Raw genomic sequence first — 20725 nt, 5'->3', positions numbered from 1 at the left:
ATAAGGTCACAGCACTGGGCCGGCAGAATGTGCTCAACGTATGCAGGCACATACCCCAGCAGAGAGAATACAGAAGAAAATTAATGCACACACACACTCTCTCCCAAAGATAAGCTGTGGCAGCGTGTCGTCAGGGGACTTTAGCCATCCATATCATCAAAAAAACGAGAAGGCTCCATTAAAATTTAAGTCCTTTAAGAGCCGAGGCTTATAGACTCTAACATTACATTTGTAATTTCTGTTATTTATTTGCTGCTGTCTCGGGAAAGCAGTCAAAACAATGTTCCCTGTAACTTTCCAAGCGTTTGAATAACCGATGCTCATGCAAAACAAAGATAACACAAGCATAGCTTTAGCTGCCTACATGACACTCTCACTTTAGAGAGCTGCACACTTTGCATACAAGAGCTGTCTGACAGTCTGGCAAAAAGAATCTGCAGAAATAATTGACACAGGAAACGAAGCCAGACAGGCTCAGGCTGGCATCGGCGGAAAAAACAACAACTTGAAAAGTTTAGCCTGGATATCACACTGTTAGTCAAAGATGCATTATAAGAGAGCACACTATGATCCCTTTGGCTTCATCTCCTCTCTTGATGTGAACTTCTGTATGTCAGTAGTTTCACACAGAAACTTGTGCGAGGGAGGTATTAATCCTCTGAAGTCTTCTTCACGGTGAGCAGCCCTATTTCTTGTTAGTGGAGGAGTGGCTTTGTCCTATTCTAAATTTAACAGAGTCTGATTTTTACAGAAGCTCAGCAATTTTAATGCATTCGTTTCTTCAGTCAGACTAACACTGTAACAAAGAGAGCCGACTGACTGAGAGGCACATTGTTGTCTGGACACAAGCCTTGTTCTTCTGAGCCTGTACAGTTCCAGACACATTTTTGCAGATGTGGTTAATTACATACTGCTTTGGACAATTAGTAAATGAGTCTGACAGTAACCTCCATGCATTAATCACAGTAAATTACACAGAGGAAGGCACAGCACAGAGGTTCAATTAACCTTTTAGCCCTTGTCTGAATGTGGCGGATGGGACTGGTTATTCAGCGAAGGCCCTAACACTCTCTCAGGTCACCAGGGAGGGAGAGCCACCCGGTGCCACAGTGGGCTTGTCAGAGATGCCGAGTCAGTCACCACCCCCTTCACCGCCACCACCGCCACCGTCCTCGCCAGGCCAGACCCCACCCTTGGGAATCATCGAGCTGTCTGGAAATCAAAGCGACCTTTGTGTGTGTGTGTGTGTTGAGGTTTTCTCGCAACGGATCTGGCATTTATTTCCAAAGGAGTTGTGCCAGAATTCCCCAATTTATTTTGTTTATTTTAGCTGATTGTTAAATCTGACCTTGTCATAACCACCAACGCAACTTGACAGCCCTCTGAAGAAATCGGGAACCAGTGTTGGGGATTCACAAAGCTATCTACAATGATCTGCGATATCTTTAGAGTGCTGCGATTGGAAAATATGAAAGACTTTAATGTCACTGGTTTGGCTGGTTGTATGTGCTTCAGAGCAAATGTTTCAAATTATTTTGTGGCTTTTGACATTTAGTAAAATGTGAAGAAGATATGCTTCATTCAGTAATTTGGTCCAATATGTGACCTCACGATTGTGTAGGGCTTATTAAAAGAGTGTTGAAACTCATATCAAAAATAATTCTTCATATCCCAACAGGTTTAAGCGATTGAGTGCTGATACCTTTACAAAATGCATTTTGCTATTTCACGCATTTAACACCCTTTGTTTACTGACCTATTTGAAAGCTCATTTTCGCTACTGTGTTTAGCTGAGGAATTTGCATTTTGTAGGAAAAATACTCTACAAAAACAGACACATGCTATCAAAACTGCTTCAGCCTCACTTACAGAAATAAACTTGCCTTCAGCTGATGTGAAAATTTTACTTTGAAAATAAAAAAGTGAAAGCTTGCTACACATGTAAGTGACTGAGTACTGAGCTTTCTGATTCCTTCTGTTGTCTGGTGCTTTTTTTGTCAGTTGTCTCCAGTTTTGGTTCTTGCAAGGCTCAGTCTTTTGCTTTGGTAGCTTACAAAATCTTAGCTCTTAGTTCTCAGTGCATCCCAGCAGAAAAAAAAACTTTTATTATTTTATGCAAACAGATGGAACTGACTTCACTGACTTACCATAGAAAGTCAATGAAGATGATAATTGTTCTCTCCTCCACTACAGGCAGGACTCAATTGTACTCTGTCCTTTCTCTTTATCTCTAATATGGTTCCTGAATGACAGTGTGGATTTTGGCTGCACTTGCAGTGCTCGGGCAAAACAAAAGGATGAGATGTCTTTTTGGAATTGTGTTATGTTTCAATTTATAGACCTAGCACAGCCCTGTGAAATATTTTTCATCAAGTTCATGTAATATGAGTAAGTTCTACATCTCCAGACTGCTGTAGACTATATAAGGGCTGAAGTTACTAGTAAAAAAGATGCAGATGCTACAATAATTTCCTGTATGCTGGCAGTTTAATTGAAAAAGGAACAAACACTCTTTGGCCTGTTTCTGTGTAAACGGTCGGGCCTGTTTTTACTCTTATAAAGTGGATCTCCTTACAAAGTGTACTACCTACACACTGCTCTCACACCTGCTGTAGTGAATTTCATTAAGCACAACTTAAATGCAAACCAGCTTTAGAGTAAATCTGTGACATTATTCTTTAAAAAAAAAAAAAAACAACTTTCATATCATTGGTCTCTTGATTTACACATCAATCAGCAGTTTCTGATCCCTTTTGCACTCCTGTCTAGCAGGTTAGAAATTGTAGTGTTATGATATTCAGTTGCCTTGGTAAACATTTACCTTTAATAAAACTGAAACTGAAAAAACTGGATTTAATGTTACCAAGGGTAATACTATATGTCTTGATATATTGCTCTTCTCCTTTCCTTCACTTAGTCAAAGAGGAAATGCAACTGCTTGGTGTCAGTCCAGAGGTGTAACCAGAGAATCTCAAATTAGCACTTACGCATTCTTCTACCCCCATTTGGTATTTTTACACGTAGTACCTTTAATAATTACAGGATTTGCAACCTCACCTGAGTTAAGAAAAAGAGAGGGAGAGACGTATTTCCTTCCTCTCCCTGCCATCAGGATAGACAACAGAAAACCGAGCCAGACAGAGGAGACATGCAAACAGATAAATGAGCTGCCTCTGTCCTGCCTCTTTCAGGCCAGTTTGCACTTGTGGATTGATGCTGATACTTCAGGACTGATTTGTCTGCATTCAGCAGTGAGGCACCCTGCACAAACAATGAACAGCCTTGCAGGCTTAACACGCTGCCCTCTTGTTTCTGACTGCCCAGTGCTTCTGTGAGAACAAGTGGTCACATGACCTGGCGAGTCATAGACTAAGCAAGAGGGGCCTGCCCCCCACCCCACCTCCCCAAACACTTCCTTGCGGTCACCCCAAAATCCCTGCTCCCTTGGGCTCAGTTTTCTTTCTTACCCGCACACATGCACACGCGCACACACACACATACACATGCTAAACCACTGATGTTGTTCCTTTGTGTTAACACACAAGTTTTCATAGCACACTCACATCAGCTAAACAGAATCCACATTCGCATTCACTCATGCGACACCTAAATGTGTACACACATATATACACGGTCCACGAGCACTCATACATTCACGGCCACCCACTTGGACAACCGGCAGGACTGACAATAAAGCACAACCTTAGGCTCCCAGATGCCTAAAAGAACACGACCCTTTGTCATCCATACTGGGAACCTTTCCTCTAAGGGAGGAGCACTTTTTGAAGTTGAAACATGATTTTGCTTTAAAACTTTGTCTCAAACCTTTAAAGGGCCTCACAAAGACCTTCTCAGACATGCAGCCAAACGCACATCAAACCCCTCGTCCCTTTCTTTCATTTTTATCTATGCCTCTCAGTCTGCCATAGTCCACATGATACAATGTTGCAATAGTTGAATCTTTTTTTAAAGATCTAATGTAAAAGTGCTTCTTTACTACCAGTTTTCACTCCAAATGATGTGTTTCAGGAAGAGAAATTCAAAATACTTTTTCAAAGAGGTGAACAGCCTAAAGAGTGACTTTATTTGTCTTGTAGAAAGATGGGGAATTACTGCATTTCCATTATCCAGATATTGTGTAAAACAACTAAAAGATGCTTCACTTTTCATAAATAAATACACAGATCAGTGCTGCATTCTGCCCAGTTGTGTGTGTGTGTGTGTGTGTGTGTGTGTGTGTGTGTGTGTGTGTGTGTGTTACAGTTTCATTTATAAATTAGACTACTAATGATCCCTAAAAAATGAAAACAGAACCAAGTGCAGCCTTTTAATGACCATTTTTTTTTTGCAGTGCATGACTAACAGCCACCCCCCACACCACTCCTGTTGCTGCTCGGCTGGAATTCCTCGCGGATCACTGCCTGCGTCCTCTTTATTCCCATTCTCTTCCTCCTCCAACACCTGGCCGTTGCCCCCCCACTCAGTCCTCTGTGCCCTCTCCCTACTCTCCCCTCTAGCCCCTCATTAATCTGTCCTGATATTGATGGGAGCTGAATGCTGGCAAATGACTGCCTGTGAAGGCCCTTCATGCACCCGCTTCTCACCCTGCCTGTAACCCCGCACAGGCTTGATTTGCTTGCCAACCGTTCACCACGCTTGTGAATCAGTCTCTCTGTGCTTCAGCTGGCTCAATCCTTCAATCTGTTTATCTATATCATTTTGTTCCTCCTGATCCCCATGTCTGCGCCTAATCTTTAGGTTTGTCAGGATTCTCCTGGCTGTATTTTTTTTTTCATGTTTGAGCCTGTCTTTAATGTTGAAATCTGCTACCTATTGATGGCTTTTTTATTACGAGGGTTTTTAAGATTTATATTAAAATTTTTCCACAAGTAAAGTTGTTACAGAACATGCCATTCTGCAACGATGTGTGATTTCATCTGATTAGCAGGGACAGTGCATGTTAGTGGTTCACAGTATGGAATAATAAAATGCAAAAATGTCAGATGTAAGCAAAACTGCAACACATCCACATCCAGAAGTCTAGTGGCGGGTCACAAAAGCACAATTTATAAAAATGACATACAGATGTAGAAACAAAAGACAGAGATGTATACGAGTAATACATCATACTAAGTTAGTATAATAATACGTCACATGTTCTTTCAAACACATTACCTAATAATTAATTCAAGATACACAAAGTCATTGTTTCTACTACAGCTTTTATAGTCACCGGAGTTGAACCAGTTGAACAGCGAGTGGAGATCTTGGCCTTATATGTTTGGCTGTTTTTTCCTCCCTAGTCATCAACACATCCAAGCAGGGAATTACTTTTTGGAAGAACACTGTTTCTTTGTTCTAGAAGAGTTCCAGAGAAATGCAAAAAGGAGCACTGGAGCTGTTTTGGCCTTAATAATAAACTTTAGGTTGTTATGGGGTTTTTTTTCTCTTTGTCATCCATTTTTATATGTACACACATGTGTGTAAATGTAAAGATGATGCAATGGAGTGAACACTGTATATTCTGTTGTGTGTAGATGTTTATATCCCCTTCTCGTCTCTACTTCTAAAACCCTTAGAAACTCCCATCGAGATATTTCAGTTTGAAATATAACACTTTTGCTTTTGTGACATTTTTATTTCCTGGTCATTCCCCTTCTTCTATTAAAGCTATGAAGAAAGGCTGGGCAGAAGTTCCCGACAATGTGTGTTTAAATGAATGAGATGAAGTGACGCTGTTAAGGGTAAATTTGGTTAAACTGAGAAATAAAGTGGTTTCTAGGGAGACATAAGATCTTCAGGTAGAATTTAATACACTGTGTTTTAGATTTTGTTTTTGTTTTCAGGGGCTGAATGAGGTTTGATTTTTAAGGTTTTAACAGCCTAACCAAAACCAGGTGGAAGTATCTTGGTTTAGCTTTTACTATGCAGCTCTGCTGACAATGTTTTTAGAGGCATTTAATCTTTTCTGTGGTGTGTCTGAGGGTTGAATATCTGGTTGTTGAGAGCACTGTCTGTAATCATGAAGCTCAACACGTTTTTCCCCGTCTGATAAGCAGTTCCACTTTATCACTCCCTCCTGTCCTCTAGGTGATGTTATCTTGACTAGAAGAACTAAAGTCTTTTAAGTCCTTCTTGTATGGGCATGCATGCAACTCAGTTCATACAACAGGACACAGGATACGTTTCTAGTAAATGAGTTACAGATCAACACACAGAGCTCCTGTGTATGTTTCTGAAGGTAGTTGTGGCTGAGACGTGATAACTTTTGGGTACAGTCTTTGCCCTGCAAAGTATGCCAGCTACTTAGCATTGTGTCGGTGTTTATCCTTGAGATGTGCCAAGTTCTGGAGTGGCCTGGAGCTGGAGATTGTTTCTTTTCTGCTTTTCAAGTACAACAGCCAGACCTGGGGCAGGGTTTTTGTTCAGTTCAAAATCATCTGCTTGTCATTGTATTTTTTCATGATGAATTATTGAAGTATATATAATGGGGAAAAGGCCTGTACAGCCTTACGTCGAACTAGGCATCTATTTTATTTCTTCTGGTAATTGCACTGCATACCGTCCACATGGTCACAAACTTTGGGCTGAAAGTTGACGTTGACAGTCCGCTGAGCCTTGGACACCCTTGCGTACTTGGGAAGATGCCATACTTTACATCCTGCAAACCCATATGATTATTATGGATAGAGAAAGCAGGACGTGGTCTTTACTGTTAACAGAATTCTAGAACAGTTATTTTCTAACCTGCACAGAAACAAGTGTTGCTCTGGTTTCTTGAAGATACTTTTATTTCTTGACTTTGAGTAATATCAGTAAAATCACTCAAACAACAATATTTTCTTTTCCTTTGACTTACTGCTAGGCAGTGCTATCTCCTGCCATTAGTCAGCACAAGTTCTGTTTGTATGTCTTACTTCTGTGTTCAGCTGTCAGAGGCAGCACTTGGCACTGAAATATGCCTTTTGTCTTTTTCCTGTTGGAATGAACCTTAAAGTTGCTCACATAAAGAAGCTTTTTTTCTTAGTTTCTGGGCAAGCAGTCATAAAAAACAATCTTTCATGTGTGTCACAAGTAAATATGGCGATAGGAGTTAAACTCAAGGTTGAACAGACGCTGAAAATACACTTATGCGTTTTAGCTGTTGAGGAGATAAGGGAAACAAAGTACTCTGTCAGGCTAAGTGGCTGTAATGGCTGTAGAACAAACAGAAGGAGGGTTCACTTCTTCACAGGAGAGAAGGACTTTGCATTCCACAGAAAACCACAAAGCATCTCTGGATTTAACTTGAGCCAGACGCTGTCTGTTTACCTTGCAGGTTGTAATGCAAACATTTATCCAAGTTTATAGGCGAATGGCCAAGTCTGGCGCACACCTTCCTGTTCCCGACATAATGCCACATGACAGATACACTAAGCCAACTTGCTATGCGAGTACTATGAAACCTTAAAAGGGGGATTTCTTAAAAGCAAAGAATCTTTGCTTTAGGCAGAGTTGTGTTGGTACATTTGCAGTGGAAAGTGTTTTTAATTGTATGGCCAAATAGAACGAGAGTTTATATTTTTGTTCTTTCTCAAATTTTTATTTGTTTTATCCAAACCTTGTTTATATCCAGACAAAGTGCCCTTTAGCAATAAAAAATTAAATTCTTGAAAATATTGAAGTCTGCTTGTAAAGTTAATCATTTTAAATTGTAATAATTGTGTAACACTATTCTTATGCGGTTGTTTAACTTCTTGACACTTTTGTGAAACAGTAGCAGGCCTTTGAGACTTAAAGTTTCTTTAAAAACCCACTTTAAGCAATTTAATATGCTCAGGCTGGCCCTCATTTCAGATGAAGGGTATACTGTCTGAGGGCTGGCACAGATCAGGGAAGAGGCTTTTGCCTTGTATAAACAGTCTCCAAGGTAGCGCTGTCTTGCTTTCTTTAAGTCCCCTCCATCTTTTCTCTCTTTTTTCCCTTTTCTCTCCCCTTCTCTCATTTAGCTTCTGTCTTCTTTCACAGCTGACCACCGTGAAACCATTAGCTCTGTGTTTGTGCTCCACTGGTATCCAATGTCTCCCAGTGTATGTTAGTTTGACTAACAGTAAGTCCTCAAGGTGCCTTAATGGTTGGGCAACACAATTTCCATTGTGCCGTGCAGTTGTTGATTAAGAGGATGTTGATTGCTGGGGCTTTAGGGGTGCCTGTACTGTAAGTGATATTTGGGTTATTCTGTGGCCTGTTGTTGCTCTGTGTCTGTGTGATTGGATGCGGTAATGGTCCCAGCAGTGAAGCAGGCATGCAGGCAGGAAAGTATATGACTGAGGTACTGCCTTCCACTGCCTCCCACTGCCTCCCATTCTCTGCTTTATAGACCTTCAGAAGGTTGTGACCCCACCATAACTCTTCCACAGCTAGAGAGGGAGAGGAGCTAGCTCACAGGCCTGGAATCCGCCAGTATGCCTTTCCTCCCGTGTGATCCCCCTTGCCTTCCTCTTCCATGAAATGTGTGGTCCTCATCAGGAAAAGCAGGGTGGGGACAGACAGCGGTGGTGATAGTTAAACAGTCATGCCTGTTAGGAGGTACGCTTTCTTTCTCTCTGGGTCACAGAGTGTGGGGGATTAGAGCTGATAATGGGGTGGATGTAATAAAGCAATGTCAGGTGGTAGCAGAGAGGAAACAATACCTATGATCTGGGGTGGAGATGGGACGATGGGGTTCAGATGAGGTGGACTGTAGGAAACAGGACAGTCAGTGGAAACAAGAAAAGAAAATATGGTAGAGAAGGAAATGAATGTAAATGAGGATAATTGCAAACAGGAAATCTTTGGTGTACTGCTAAAAGGAAATGAATCATTACTCTTCTTTAGCCCTCCTCACACAGCAACAGGCCTTGTAAAACACAAATAAAGATACCCATTAATATACATTACACTCCTCCATCTACCCTCCCTCTTTCACATGATCGGTCCGTAACATCCTTAACAGCACCATTTTATTGTAAGTTGCTCAACCGCATAGAGCATTTTCTTTTTCTGCACCTACCTCATTACTTTTTAATGTGCATACATTATTTAAAGCCTCTTATCTTAAGTATCATTCTTTCCATAACATTAGCAACAAAGAAGTGAGAAAATATATTGGCTTAGTACCCCGTGCAGTTGATTAACTAGCATGGGATTTGGGTGGTGTGTGGGTCTGTCTACATGTGGAGGCAGCAATATCTGCCCAGACAGAGAAAGTCTGATGTGATGACTTTCTTGGCAGACAGGCTGTATTGACTGTCAAGAGATCAGCTTCCCTAGCTTGACCTCTCACACATCAATAACGCTGTTAAAATTCCTCCAGATGACATGCAGGCATGAAATGTTGTACCTGGAAGCTTAACAGAAAACTCTGGATGGAAAAGGGCAGATTTGGTTGAATGGCATTTTTGACGGTGACATTTCTTCCCCCCCTTCAATCTTAATTATTTTGATTTATTTATTGATTCCACCGTGTGTGAATTCATTGACATGCTTGAACAGTGTCTTGAATTCCAGTAAAGTTAACACAGCAAGTCAAAGCATGTTCATATAGTATCATGCTAGCTTCTAATCTCATATCTTAACATAACAACATTTTTTGAAAAGATTTGATATAATGAGCAATTATAATATTATTTGTCTTTCCTGATATAATATAGAACTTGAACTAATAGAACCAGTGTTTAAACGCTGGTAACTGTAGCAGACAGTGATTCTTCATATCTCCAAAGCTATTTAACAACACACACAATTTAAAAAGGTAAGATGATAAATAGAGTTGTTGTTGATGAACATGGATGTGTCATACAGGGAGCATATTGGTGTCCTTGTGTAGATAGAGCAAGGCCACATCTTACAACCTTGGTTATTCAATAGCAGACAGTTCATGAGCTATCAAAGGTGAAACACAGAAACCAGGTACCGGTATATTTCTTAAATGACTTCAACGGTTTGCTGTGTTTTCAGACTCTCTTGGTATAAATGATTTTTAAATTATTAAATGTTACTGCTTTATTTTGTATCCAACCTCTTCACAGATGAAGGTTCCTGTTTGCGTCCTTGATTGCTTGTAATCACAACTTAGCCTGTGACAAATACTGTTTTGCACCAAGGAAAAGCTACTCATTTATTTAGGTTTTGTGAAACATTTACAGCTCCAGATGAGCTGCATTTATCATTAAACACAACAGTCTTAGGGGTCTTCTTGTTTTTTCCCCCAGTACTTGACCCAGAAATCAAATTAGGGTGTTTAAAAAAAAAATCTGTGTTGTTTCGCAGATACACTTCAGTATATGAGAACTGCTGCAGATTCTCACTGTCATTTGTGGAGCTGTCTTGATATGTCTTGATTAGGGCTTAATGCTGCTGAAAAAAGTCATAATTCAAACTAAATACTTAAAAGCCGTCTTAAGCATAGAGATATAAGAAAGATTACTGGAGAGAAATATTTACTTTTAAGTACCATAAACCGAAGCCACTGTCTTGCACATTTTGTAATGCACGTAATGGTACTGTACAGCATTCTTTGCTGTAATTCTTATTAAATGTTTATCAATCTGGTGTCAATCAATCCTGTTCAGTTTATAGGTTCCCTTTTGTTGGGACTATCTTAGTGGAGCCTTCAATGTGACTGTAAAAACTATCAAATGTATTTTTCAATGAAGCTAATTAGTCTTTGGCCAAAATCCAGCTCGGAACTTAAAGGAACCTTATCAACAAACCTCAAATGATAAAGATCCAGTGCCCATGCACTGGAATTTACAACCGGTTTTAAAGCAACTTTCAAAGGACGACAGTCTTTAAAAGAATGTAGAATAGGTTGTAAACTAAATTTGTTTGTCAGACTTTAATGGCTTGACTTGGCTGCTAATATATAGTAGAATCCTTTTTATCAGCCGAGCAAGGACAGGCCAGCACAATAAAAAGGGTACCTACCTCGCTTTCACACAAACATACCTAGACATACACTTTCTTTTCAACCCAGAGTTGAACTCTGGGGGATTCTCCTTGTATTAAATCTCCAAAGCATTTTTTCTTGCATCATATTTTCCTCATTTTTGCCAGAGCTGCCAATCAAACTGGTAGGCATGGAGATAGCTGGTCCCTTGACTGCCACAGATCTCATCTCATGTAGGGCAAATTAGGAGGGGAAATTGGTCCCTTTGCTTCCACACTCTCTGAGTATATTTTAAGCTGGGGGGGAACATCTCATCTTTAGGACTAATACAAGCATATCGTGATCACACAGCTCCTAAAAGGCCTCTAGGAAGATCAAAAAAGAAAGGAGAAGGAGAGAAAACTTGTTTTTCCGTGAGCATTGTACGTTTTTAATCAACCGCTTTTGACTAATGGCTTGTAGGCAAGGTGTGGGAGGCTGGTGGTGATTATTTCCATCAAGTCAATTAGTAGTGGTTTCTGAAAAGCTGTCACTTTGATGAAAGGTGATTTGTGCATCCCTGTCTAACTTTGCTGCAGGTATTTCAACCACACTCATGGATGAACACCAGAGTGCTCATACAAGACTTAAAATGATTGGATGGTTAGAGGAATGTCACTAGTATGGCCTCTTTTTTGAGTCATACACATGTTCACTTCAGCTGCTGCTTATAAAACTGCGGAACCACTTTTACAGAATTTTCCGCTGCAAAATTTGAAATGTACTGATTGTTTAACCAGGTCTTGTTGGAGTGTCAGGCATTTTTGGGAAATATGGAAGGCGTACTAATAAATCCTCAAGCGTGTGTTATTAGCCAGGTTTCTTTCAGACGGCTTATGTGAGGCCAGGTGACTGTTCCCGCTCACAGTTTATTGCTTAGATTGACGTATCTCTACCATGAAATATGGTGTCTTCTAACTGAACTATTTTAAGGGTAAAACGTCCTTAATGATGCGCCCCTACAGGTGTCACTGATAGCAAAAACATATCGTCTATGAAAATCTGCACTTTCGCATGACTGGCACAACAGTAGTATTGTAGTCAAAGGTAATGTGGGGTGGTGGCAGTTGTTAAATGATTACAAAAAACGCCCTCTACTTTTCTCAACGTCTAACTAGTTTGGAAAGTTTTTCTGTGAATAAAAGACTTCTTTTACTACCTATCCAACAAAAAGTTAGGATTCATTACTCGTGAAACATTTACTATATATCTATAAACTATAGAAACCTGCAAGCCTACTGACATAAAAAGCCAAACATGCTTATTATACCTATAGTATAGTACTTTTTATAAGCAGGCCCATAAAAGGCAATTTAGTTATGTTTCCATGCTACTCTGCTTGTTTACATTAAATAAGCAAAATGGATTGGCTAAATAAGAAAATACAAACTGTGTAGGGAGATACAGCAACTCAAAGAGTACCTGGCTGTTTTTACGTTTACAGTACAAACAACCTTAAGCTGTCTTCTGTCATCACAAAAATTAAAAGAACCCATGAGATGCTAAGTTTGTTAATGGCAGGCCGTTTGAGAACCTGACATACGTCAAGTCACAGTTTTTGCATCTCTTACATTTGTTTTTTGGCTGTTGTCCCATGGCATTGCTGACAAGTTAAGTTACATTGACTGATAACACAGCTTGGCTGTGTAGGGATTACTGTCGTACATCCTGCTTGAGGCCTCCTGGGAATGCCATGCTGTATCATTCTGTCAACCATTAGTGCTGTGAGAGTGCTCTACTTTCTGTGTGTCCGTGTTGTCAGTGTTGTACTATATTTCACTCTGCACCATGCTCTGCCAAAATCAACTGCCCATCTTTCTCTGCCTTGGAAAACCCAACACTCTGCATCCTTGATGAAGTGGGGCTGAATTTTGAGTCCTACCCAAGACTGAAAAATGAAGCCAAAGCAGAAGAGCATAAACCTGTAGTTCCTCTAATGACCACTTGAGGCTGGCTCCAAAATAAAGGCAATCCCGTGTTAAAGTGTCCATCATATGAAAGATACTCTTTACAGCCTATTACAAGTAATGGGTTTTAGCCCCTACGGATATATTTTTTTTTTCCTTTTTAGTTTTTTTTTTCTCCTTTAAAAGAACTCACTGGACACTGGTTTGGGCCATGGGTGCTTTGTGTAGCAAGTAGTGTAGCAAGTAGTGGTAGGCCTTGTTTCTGCTAATTAAAGTTACTGAACTGAATCTTTCTGTCATGTTTGTGCTGTTAGTGCCTTTTGAAAATGTTTTAAATAAAATTACCTGATAAATAGTATCTCTTGCTGTATAGTAGAGCATCTGAAAAGTTGGAGCTTCACTCCTGTTGAGTAAAATTCTTGTGTTTTTATGATTCTGTTACATATCACTAATTAGCAGATGTGTATGCTTTAGAGCCATACAGCTTATGAATGTTGTATAGCTAACCTTACAAGCATTAACATGGTTAATGGTGTCTATCTTATATATACAGTGTATGGTCTTTCCTAACACACCTACACCATCATCTCAATTCTGAATAGTTCTGGAACTCATTAGTAATCTACACACGCTATAAATCTCTCTGATATGTCTCACTACTGACACACCTGTACACCCAGGGCTGTATGCCAGTCTGCCTTGTACACTTTGAGAAAGAAAAGCTGTATTTCTGGTGTTTGGGTCCATAGTGCATGGTCCACAAAGCCTGTTTCATTGTAAAAGTGGGATTAAAAATTCATTTAACACACAGGGATAAGCTGTTCTGTGACAGTGGTGGGAGCTCTACAGTACCTTTAATGGGCCCAGCTTGTGCTGACAGATGAGTTGAGCTAAGTTGCTCTAGACCAGGGGCTCCATCCACTTCCTATTTCTAAATGAAACAGACTGTTATTATTTCCAACAGGCCATACAGTAGCCTTGTCCATCATTAAAGCTATGAATCATGTCTCTGCACTAGCAGTGGCTCCCTCAGGGGTATATCATTCCCTTTCTCCTTAATCTGGGCAGATTTCCGTGCTGGGTCCACTCTATAGGATTCTGTTTTTAGGAACAGCTTGCTCATGTTACTCTACAACTGCACTGCATACTACAATCTTCCCACATTTGCCATTAAATATTGTGGTTTCAGGTGTTCGGTGTAGTAGAACGTGATACACATGCAGAATTCAACAGTGGTTAAACTGAACTTTACACAGCTTGGATTTTATGAGGAGAATGTTTAGCTGCTTTTCAGCTCTGTTAGATGACATTATCACAGCAACGGAAAGAACCATATGCGGTTTATGCCGATGCTGAAGTGAGCGTTGAGGGATTTGTTCCATTCAAAACAGAGGTTACAGTTCTGGTTGCAAGAAAGATAAAAAGAAATCTTACTTCTAAGCTGCTTCATGCTGTTTTTAGAGGTCAATTGCATCTTTAAAATACTCGCATTAAACCTAAAGGGTCTAAATATAGGCTAGTTTGTTTGGGGGGGAAACAATCTGTATGTTCTCTTTGATTCTGTTTAAAGCTACCATGTCAGACTAATTTATATGCAGGATTTTTCTTTCAGCAGTGATGCAATAAGCTGCAAAGCAATTTGTCAATTGGGTTCTTCATGCTGCTAAAAGAAAGTGAAGGAGAAATATCTCACTATATAATTACACATGAGCGTGTAACAGCATGTACACTATGTACTTGTATGTGATTGAAAGCCAGGAGACGGCTTTCTATTTGAAAAGCTGTGCTCTTTGTGTTACCTGCCCTGGGAAAAGGTGTACAGGTTTAGTTTAAAGATTAACTTTGGCAGGAGAGCCATCTATCACTCAGATTGCGGGATTCTGTCTGTCTCCTCTAACTAATTGGTTTTCTATCTATCAAAAACTGATTTCTATGCCCTTTGGCCAAATCATGAGTGCTCACGCAGTAGTACAAACCGACTGTGAAAAAGGGGAAAAGGAAATACCTGGACCACAACTTCTGCAGAAAAAAAGAATAATGCATGAAAAGATTTTACACAGCACCTATCAATGATATCATTTATTCCTCTCATTCATTAGTGCTTGAACACAATAGTGTACACACTAGATTCCTTTCAGTCTGAAGTTTTCAGCACACATTTGCATGTTCAAAATGTTTATTTTCTTTCTCGCTATGGTTGTTTCAGCTGAAATGTCTTTTCTGTGAACAGCTCTTCTCTGTATCCCTCATTGAAAATGCTGCTGCTTTCTTTAGAAAGCTGAGATGCAGCGTTGACCCCTCTTAGAGAAGAAGAGTGTTGTTATAGTACCACTGCCCCCCCCCCTCCACTCCCCCCGCCTGTCACTTCAGACAGCCTCTCACTGGAGAGCTCTCTCTCAGATCAGCACTAAACTCTCTCCTTAGTCTCAGGAAGTGTTGGAGGAAGCACTCTCAGCCTAGTAGGCTTTTCTTAGATTCCTAGGTCTCATTGCATATTCATAGTACCCTCCAAAGTCAAGGGTATCAGGTTTGAAATGGGGGGGGGGAAGACATCCAACATTTAATTATTTACTGTCAAATTGTTATCGCTGTCTGTGATCTGAGAAAGGTTGGCTCATTAATGCTTCATATTTGAAAGCATTTCTTTGTCGAGAGAAATATCGTTGCTGTTTTCGACCGCCAACACGGTGTCCATTTTCCCACGAGCTGCATCCCTCAGCTGCCGCACAAACAATACAAAGACACTCTCTGCTGTAAGTGGGAAATTGAGAGGCTGCAGTTTGTCATCAGATCTGTGTCCTTCTGAACAACAGATTCTGGTGTTGGAAAAATCCATTACACAGTTTCCAGTGTTAGGGGGATATATTGCAAAATGCCAACTTGTTTGGTAATGAAGAGATCATCTGGAAGACTTTCTGGGGGGGGAAAAACCTACAATCTTTTAATGACTATTTAAGTTTAGAGAGCGATTGGGGGGAAGTCTCTTCCCATGCTAAATTTTTTTCTCAATTACAAAACGCATGTCTAAAAAAGTTTTTCACAAAAAAAGTTTTTTGTTTTGTTTTGATTTTTTTTCCAAATGAAGAAATAATGTACACACCAAGTACTCAGTCACTTTTAATATTTAATAAGCCCACATTGGGGTGCTTTTAAATTTGATAACATTTTTCACAGAACAGGAAATATTCTTCAGTCAAATACAGCAAAGAGAATAGTCATTATTTAACACATATGTTTCAAATATACCTTGATTGATATCCTGTAATTGAGTTAGTTGACAGACAGGTAATTTAGACTTCCAGTGTAACGTGAGCACCATGTGTTATTAATCTGTTTTTTCTATTAAAGGCCTAATGGAAGTCTTGTGAGGTCTGTTAGGCATTTTAAATCATCTAATTAAAGGCCTTTAATAAAACTTGCCCTGATTGATTGTACCTGATTTTATACTTTTCTGTGATCTGTTTTATTAATGGTCATTTTTCTTTCTTTTGTTTTTTGTTATTTTAACTATTTAAAAGTGGCAGTAAAATCCAAAACGAAGCCTGTCTGTTAATAAGCCTTAACTGTATGTGGACCCCCAACTTGCCCATTCTGAGGCTGGAAACAACCCCAATGGTACCGATCATAACAACCAGATGAACCAGCGGTAGCTTGATATCAATACGTCAGTGCTATTCCCAAGAGTGTCAGAATTCAAATCCTCACACTGTAAACAACTGCCCACAAGAACAAACCAAAATAAGTGATTCCTGTTGCTGGATTTAGATGAGAACCTCTGTACCATGTCCTCTTTTTGATTAATAGCCAAAGGGTCGTGCTGAGCAGCCATGCTCTGCCACAGCTGGGGGTTCACACTGAAAACGAGGCAGTGGCTGACAGTGGAGAGCTATGTGCCGCTCTGCTCCACGGGAGGTAATGAATCGGTGTGGCTGCCGCGGACTGGAGTGTAGACAGCAGGAGGAAGAAAAGTGATCAGTCTTTCAGGGAGAGGTTCTACTTTTCCAGCATGTGGGCTGCTGATAGCTGGAGAGTCTGAGCATAAAGGAGAGAAGAAGGGGTTGAGAGGAGGTGTGCTATGAGAGAAGGAAGAGAGAGAGATTGGAGAAAGAATGAAGCGGTATAGTGTGACGGGAGGGATACTGAAAAGCAACAAATGGAGGGAGAGAGAAAAAACAAGAAGAAGAGAAAGAGGAGGCTGGAGTGTTACATTCCTGGGGAAATTTCCTCCTCGTTCCCCCACAACACTCCCTAACCACCACAGAGGGGGTTCATTATTCTCACTTTACTTTCCACTAATTATCGTTATCATTATGGGGGATAATTACCATTTCACTCCCTAACACCCATGTAGACTCCTCAGCTCTGAGTCACACACAAGGTTATCAATAGATGCTCAATTGCAGTCTTATCTGCCTAATTATAAGATTTAGACTTTGTGATAACTGAATAGGATGCGAAATCTGGTATTATGTCTTCTGAGTGCTGGTGCGATGCTGAAAGTCAGCACAAGGCCCTGAAATAAACCAGCGTGTGTGGAACCTGTTAATTAAAAGCTGCTGCCTTTGCTGGAATAAAAATCAGAGAAAACCCAGGGTTATGAAACAACTTTAAATCTCCAACATTTCTTGCAGGCTTACAGAGCTACGGATTTTGTTCAGAGTATGCACAGGGCTGAACAAAGTCCTGTGAGACAGAGATCCTCTCTGGCTTTGATTTCATTCACTTATTACTCGTAAAAATGAATTCATTAATTTAAAAAACAGATCTATCTAACCTTGACTCTACTTTTAATTAACCCACGCTGTTAGCACCTAGTCCATCAGTCCATTCAACAATGATAATGAAGAGCCACAGCAAGCATTTGTCTGCTGGCCCTGCATAACAATCACTGGCTGTGACTTATGTTAAGCTTAGTAGCCGTGTTTGTCAAGGGGGCTTCTAAATCCCTCTGTGGCATTTTGGACTTGCAGCTGACGCCTTGAACCTGATGAATGGTCTCTACATCTGCTGCAGTTCAACACTAGTCTACAAGACAGACACAGGCATAATGAGCTGAAGAAATTCATTAGACCTGCCCTCTGTTAAAGTGTGTGGCACAAGTGAGAGGAAGTGGTGGAAAAGCAGGCGTGAGGGCATGGGTACAGAGATTAAGCAAAACGAGCAAAGGAGGCGACTGTGCCAATGGCTCAGTAAGCATATGACAGACAGTTGGTTCAGGCTGGAGGAATGTGTGGCACAGATGACCTCATGACAGATAGGAGGCACATTTCTGTTTGACCCCAATTACCAGAGTTGTTTCTCTCCCTCATATACAGTGCAGTATAGGGTGTAGCCTCTATTCTATGTCATGGAGATTCTATTGTATTTGTTTTTTGTTATTCTGAGCTCTAAGCTCTATTCTTTCTATAAAGTCATACAAATAACACCACAGCTGTTATGAAACTTATAGCAATGTAACTAGTGTTCTTTTTATTGACTAGACAAATGAGAATGGGAACAGAAAACATTCGACATCCTCCCCCCTTTTTTCCAGCACATTTAAAACAGTCCTTTATAATATAAAGAAATATTCAGATGTTTCAGTAAGCATTACAACACTTTGACATTTCATACTGTAGACTTCCCCTTAAATTGTTTGTCTGACTCAAGCAGTTCATATTCAACCCCAGTAATATTATGTTTCTGCCATCTCTTCTTATGGCTCTCCACAGAGACACTCATGGACTCCACTACAGCCACGGCGGAGCTCGGCTGGACTGTCTACCCTGTGTCAGGGTCAAGTGACAACAGTGTAAGTGCCTGCTTTTACTTTGTGCCACTTCTGACAGTGAAGATTTCGTTTAAGCTATTATTTAAGTATTTATAAGTGTGGCAAAGATTTTTTTTAAATGTAGTTTTTGGTCACATATTTACATTGAAATAACAGTCACAACATTACAGTTATCACAGTGCCACAGATTGTGCCATGTAGCACTTTTTTCAAGAACTAAATAGAAAAGTTCTCAGTTTGACATCAGTGTTTCAATCAAGAAAGAAGTACAAAAAACAGAACAAGGAATCGTCCTAGTTCTTTATTAAATAGATTTTCCCTCCCAGCTGTTCTATGATTAACCTGTAATAGCCTCTGTTGTACTTAGTGCCCCTGTCCTTTCTTTAAAAGTCGATAAGGTTAATTGTTTAAATGCTTTTAATTTTGCTTATTTGCTCACTCTCCCATGAAAGCTTTTTTTATGATGGTAGTCAGTGTTTTTGTTTCTCACTCTCAGGCCAAAAGATCAACCACTGAGCCTGCCTGCTCTGCAGAGCGGGAAATCACTTGAATTTAGAAATAACAAACTCCACACACTTGTGGTGTTCTTTGTATGTTTTTATCGTAGCATTTAAATATTCATACCATAGCAGTCCGTAGTTCAGATTTGATTGCTTTCTTTTTAGATTCTTTGAACAGGCACAGAAGAACGAGTAGCGATAACCAACAAAGGATCTTTAATGCAGTGATTAAATTTATCACGGCTCGGCAAAACTGCAAAGCCCTCTAAATGAAACCACATTTCTTTGTTAAAAACACAGCTCAGACATAAAAAAACCGCAACAAACTGTAGAGGACAAGTTCCTCAATGAGCCATGAGCTAAAAATTAGGTTCAGATCAGTTTGGTTCAGATCTATTAATATAGTGTCAAATCACAACAATAATTACCTGAAGATGCTTTATACTGCCCTACAGTTTTCGAGAGAAAATCCTAACAATCGGACAATCCTCTACGAGCAAGCATTTTGTGAAAAAACTGGCAGAACCCGGCTCAGGGAGGGGCGGCCATCTGCCACAACTTGTTGGGGGGTGAGGAGAAAGAGAAGAGAAAAAGGAATAGGGAGACATAGGGAGACGGGACAAAACACAAACTATGAGAGAAAGAGAAGACAAAATTTAATGACACGCTGCAGTGTTATTTAACACCTTGGAAGTGAAAGAGGTAAGCCGAGAAGAAACGCTCAGTGTCTCACAAGTCCCACAACAGTCTGAGCCGATACTACCATAACTAAGGGACCAGGGTCACCTGATCTTGCCAAAAGCATATGAGCTTTATCAAAAAGGAACATTTTACCCCCCCCCAACCCCGTTTTAAATCAATAAAATGTTGATCACAAAAAAAAGGAACATTTTGAATCTTAAAGCTCAAAGTGGAGAGGATGTATGTTTCCAGTCTGAAAGCTGAAGGCTCTGAGGGCATCAATTAGCTGAAAAGAAAAATACAACTTCAGTAAAGTCTCAAAATAAATCGCTGAATTAACATCAATAATTCACATAAATCCTGTAGTTATTCAAAAGTAACAGGCGGAGGGAAAATATTCCCAAAATAACCAAGCCAGAGTGTTGCAAATACACACAAATTAACAGATGCAGAAGCTTCACTGATGCAACGGTAGATTACAATGAAAGTTATCAGTGAAACAAGGAGACAAAAGTAGCACGAGCACCTAAATATATTAGGGTCCAGAAATACATGCCTCAAAAAAGAAACAAACCTACAAGATGTCCCATCACTGCTGTAGAAACTCATTTCTTACAAACATGGAAAACAAGGGAAGGGAACCCCTGCTAAAACAAACAAAACCAACAACACGACTATTTGGATTCAGCATTGTCCCCATAGTTAGCATTAGTAAAGTAAATTAATAAAACCCAAACTGAAAACGGGACTTCCAACTCATTAATAAACAAAATTATATAAGCAAAATTATTATAAGCAAAAAAAAAAAAGGAATAATCCCGGTGCTGATAGAGAGATGAGGGGACCAGAGAGAATGAGAGAGAGTTCTGACCCCGTGGTCTTCTCTGGCTTTTTATGCATGCAGGACAATCTTTGCAGC

General features: G+C 40.0%; 1 protein-coding gene across 5 annotated transcripts in view; it reads left to right on the top strand.

The window, feature by feature from the left end:
• Nucleotides 1–20725, top strand: part of ephb2b (eph receptor B2b) — a 125323-nt gene that overhangs the window by 28814 nt on the left and 75784 nt on the right. For all 5 annotated transcript variants that reach the window (XM_085274839.1, XM_085274838.1, XM_085274836.1 and 2 more), the window contains exon 2: nt 18567–18646. In XM_085274839.1, coding sequence (XP_085130965.1) covers nt 18567–18646 — 80 coding nt within the window. The remainder of the gene's footprint in view (nt 1–18566; nt 18647–20725) is intronic.

The sequence above is a fragment of the Mchenga conophoros genome, linkage group LG5 (assembly GCF_057382185.1).
Source record: "Mchenga conophoros isolate Kocher_MC1m ecotype Shallow Benthic linkage group LG5, M_conophoros_male_GT1.1, whole genome shotgun sequence".
Taxonomy (NCBI): domain Eukaryota; kingdom Metazoa; phylum Chordata; class Actinopteri; order Cichliformes; family Cichlidae; genus Mchenga; species Mchenga conophoros.
The sequence above is the reverse complement of the archived record's forward strand: the minus strand, read 5'-3'. Positions and strand labels throughout refer to the sequence as shown.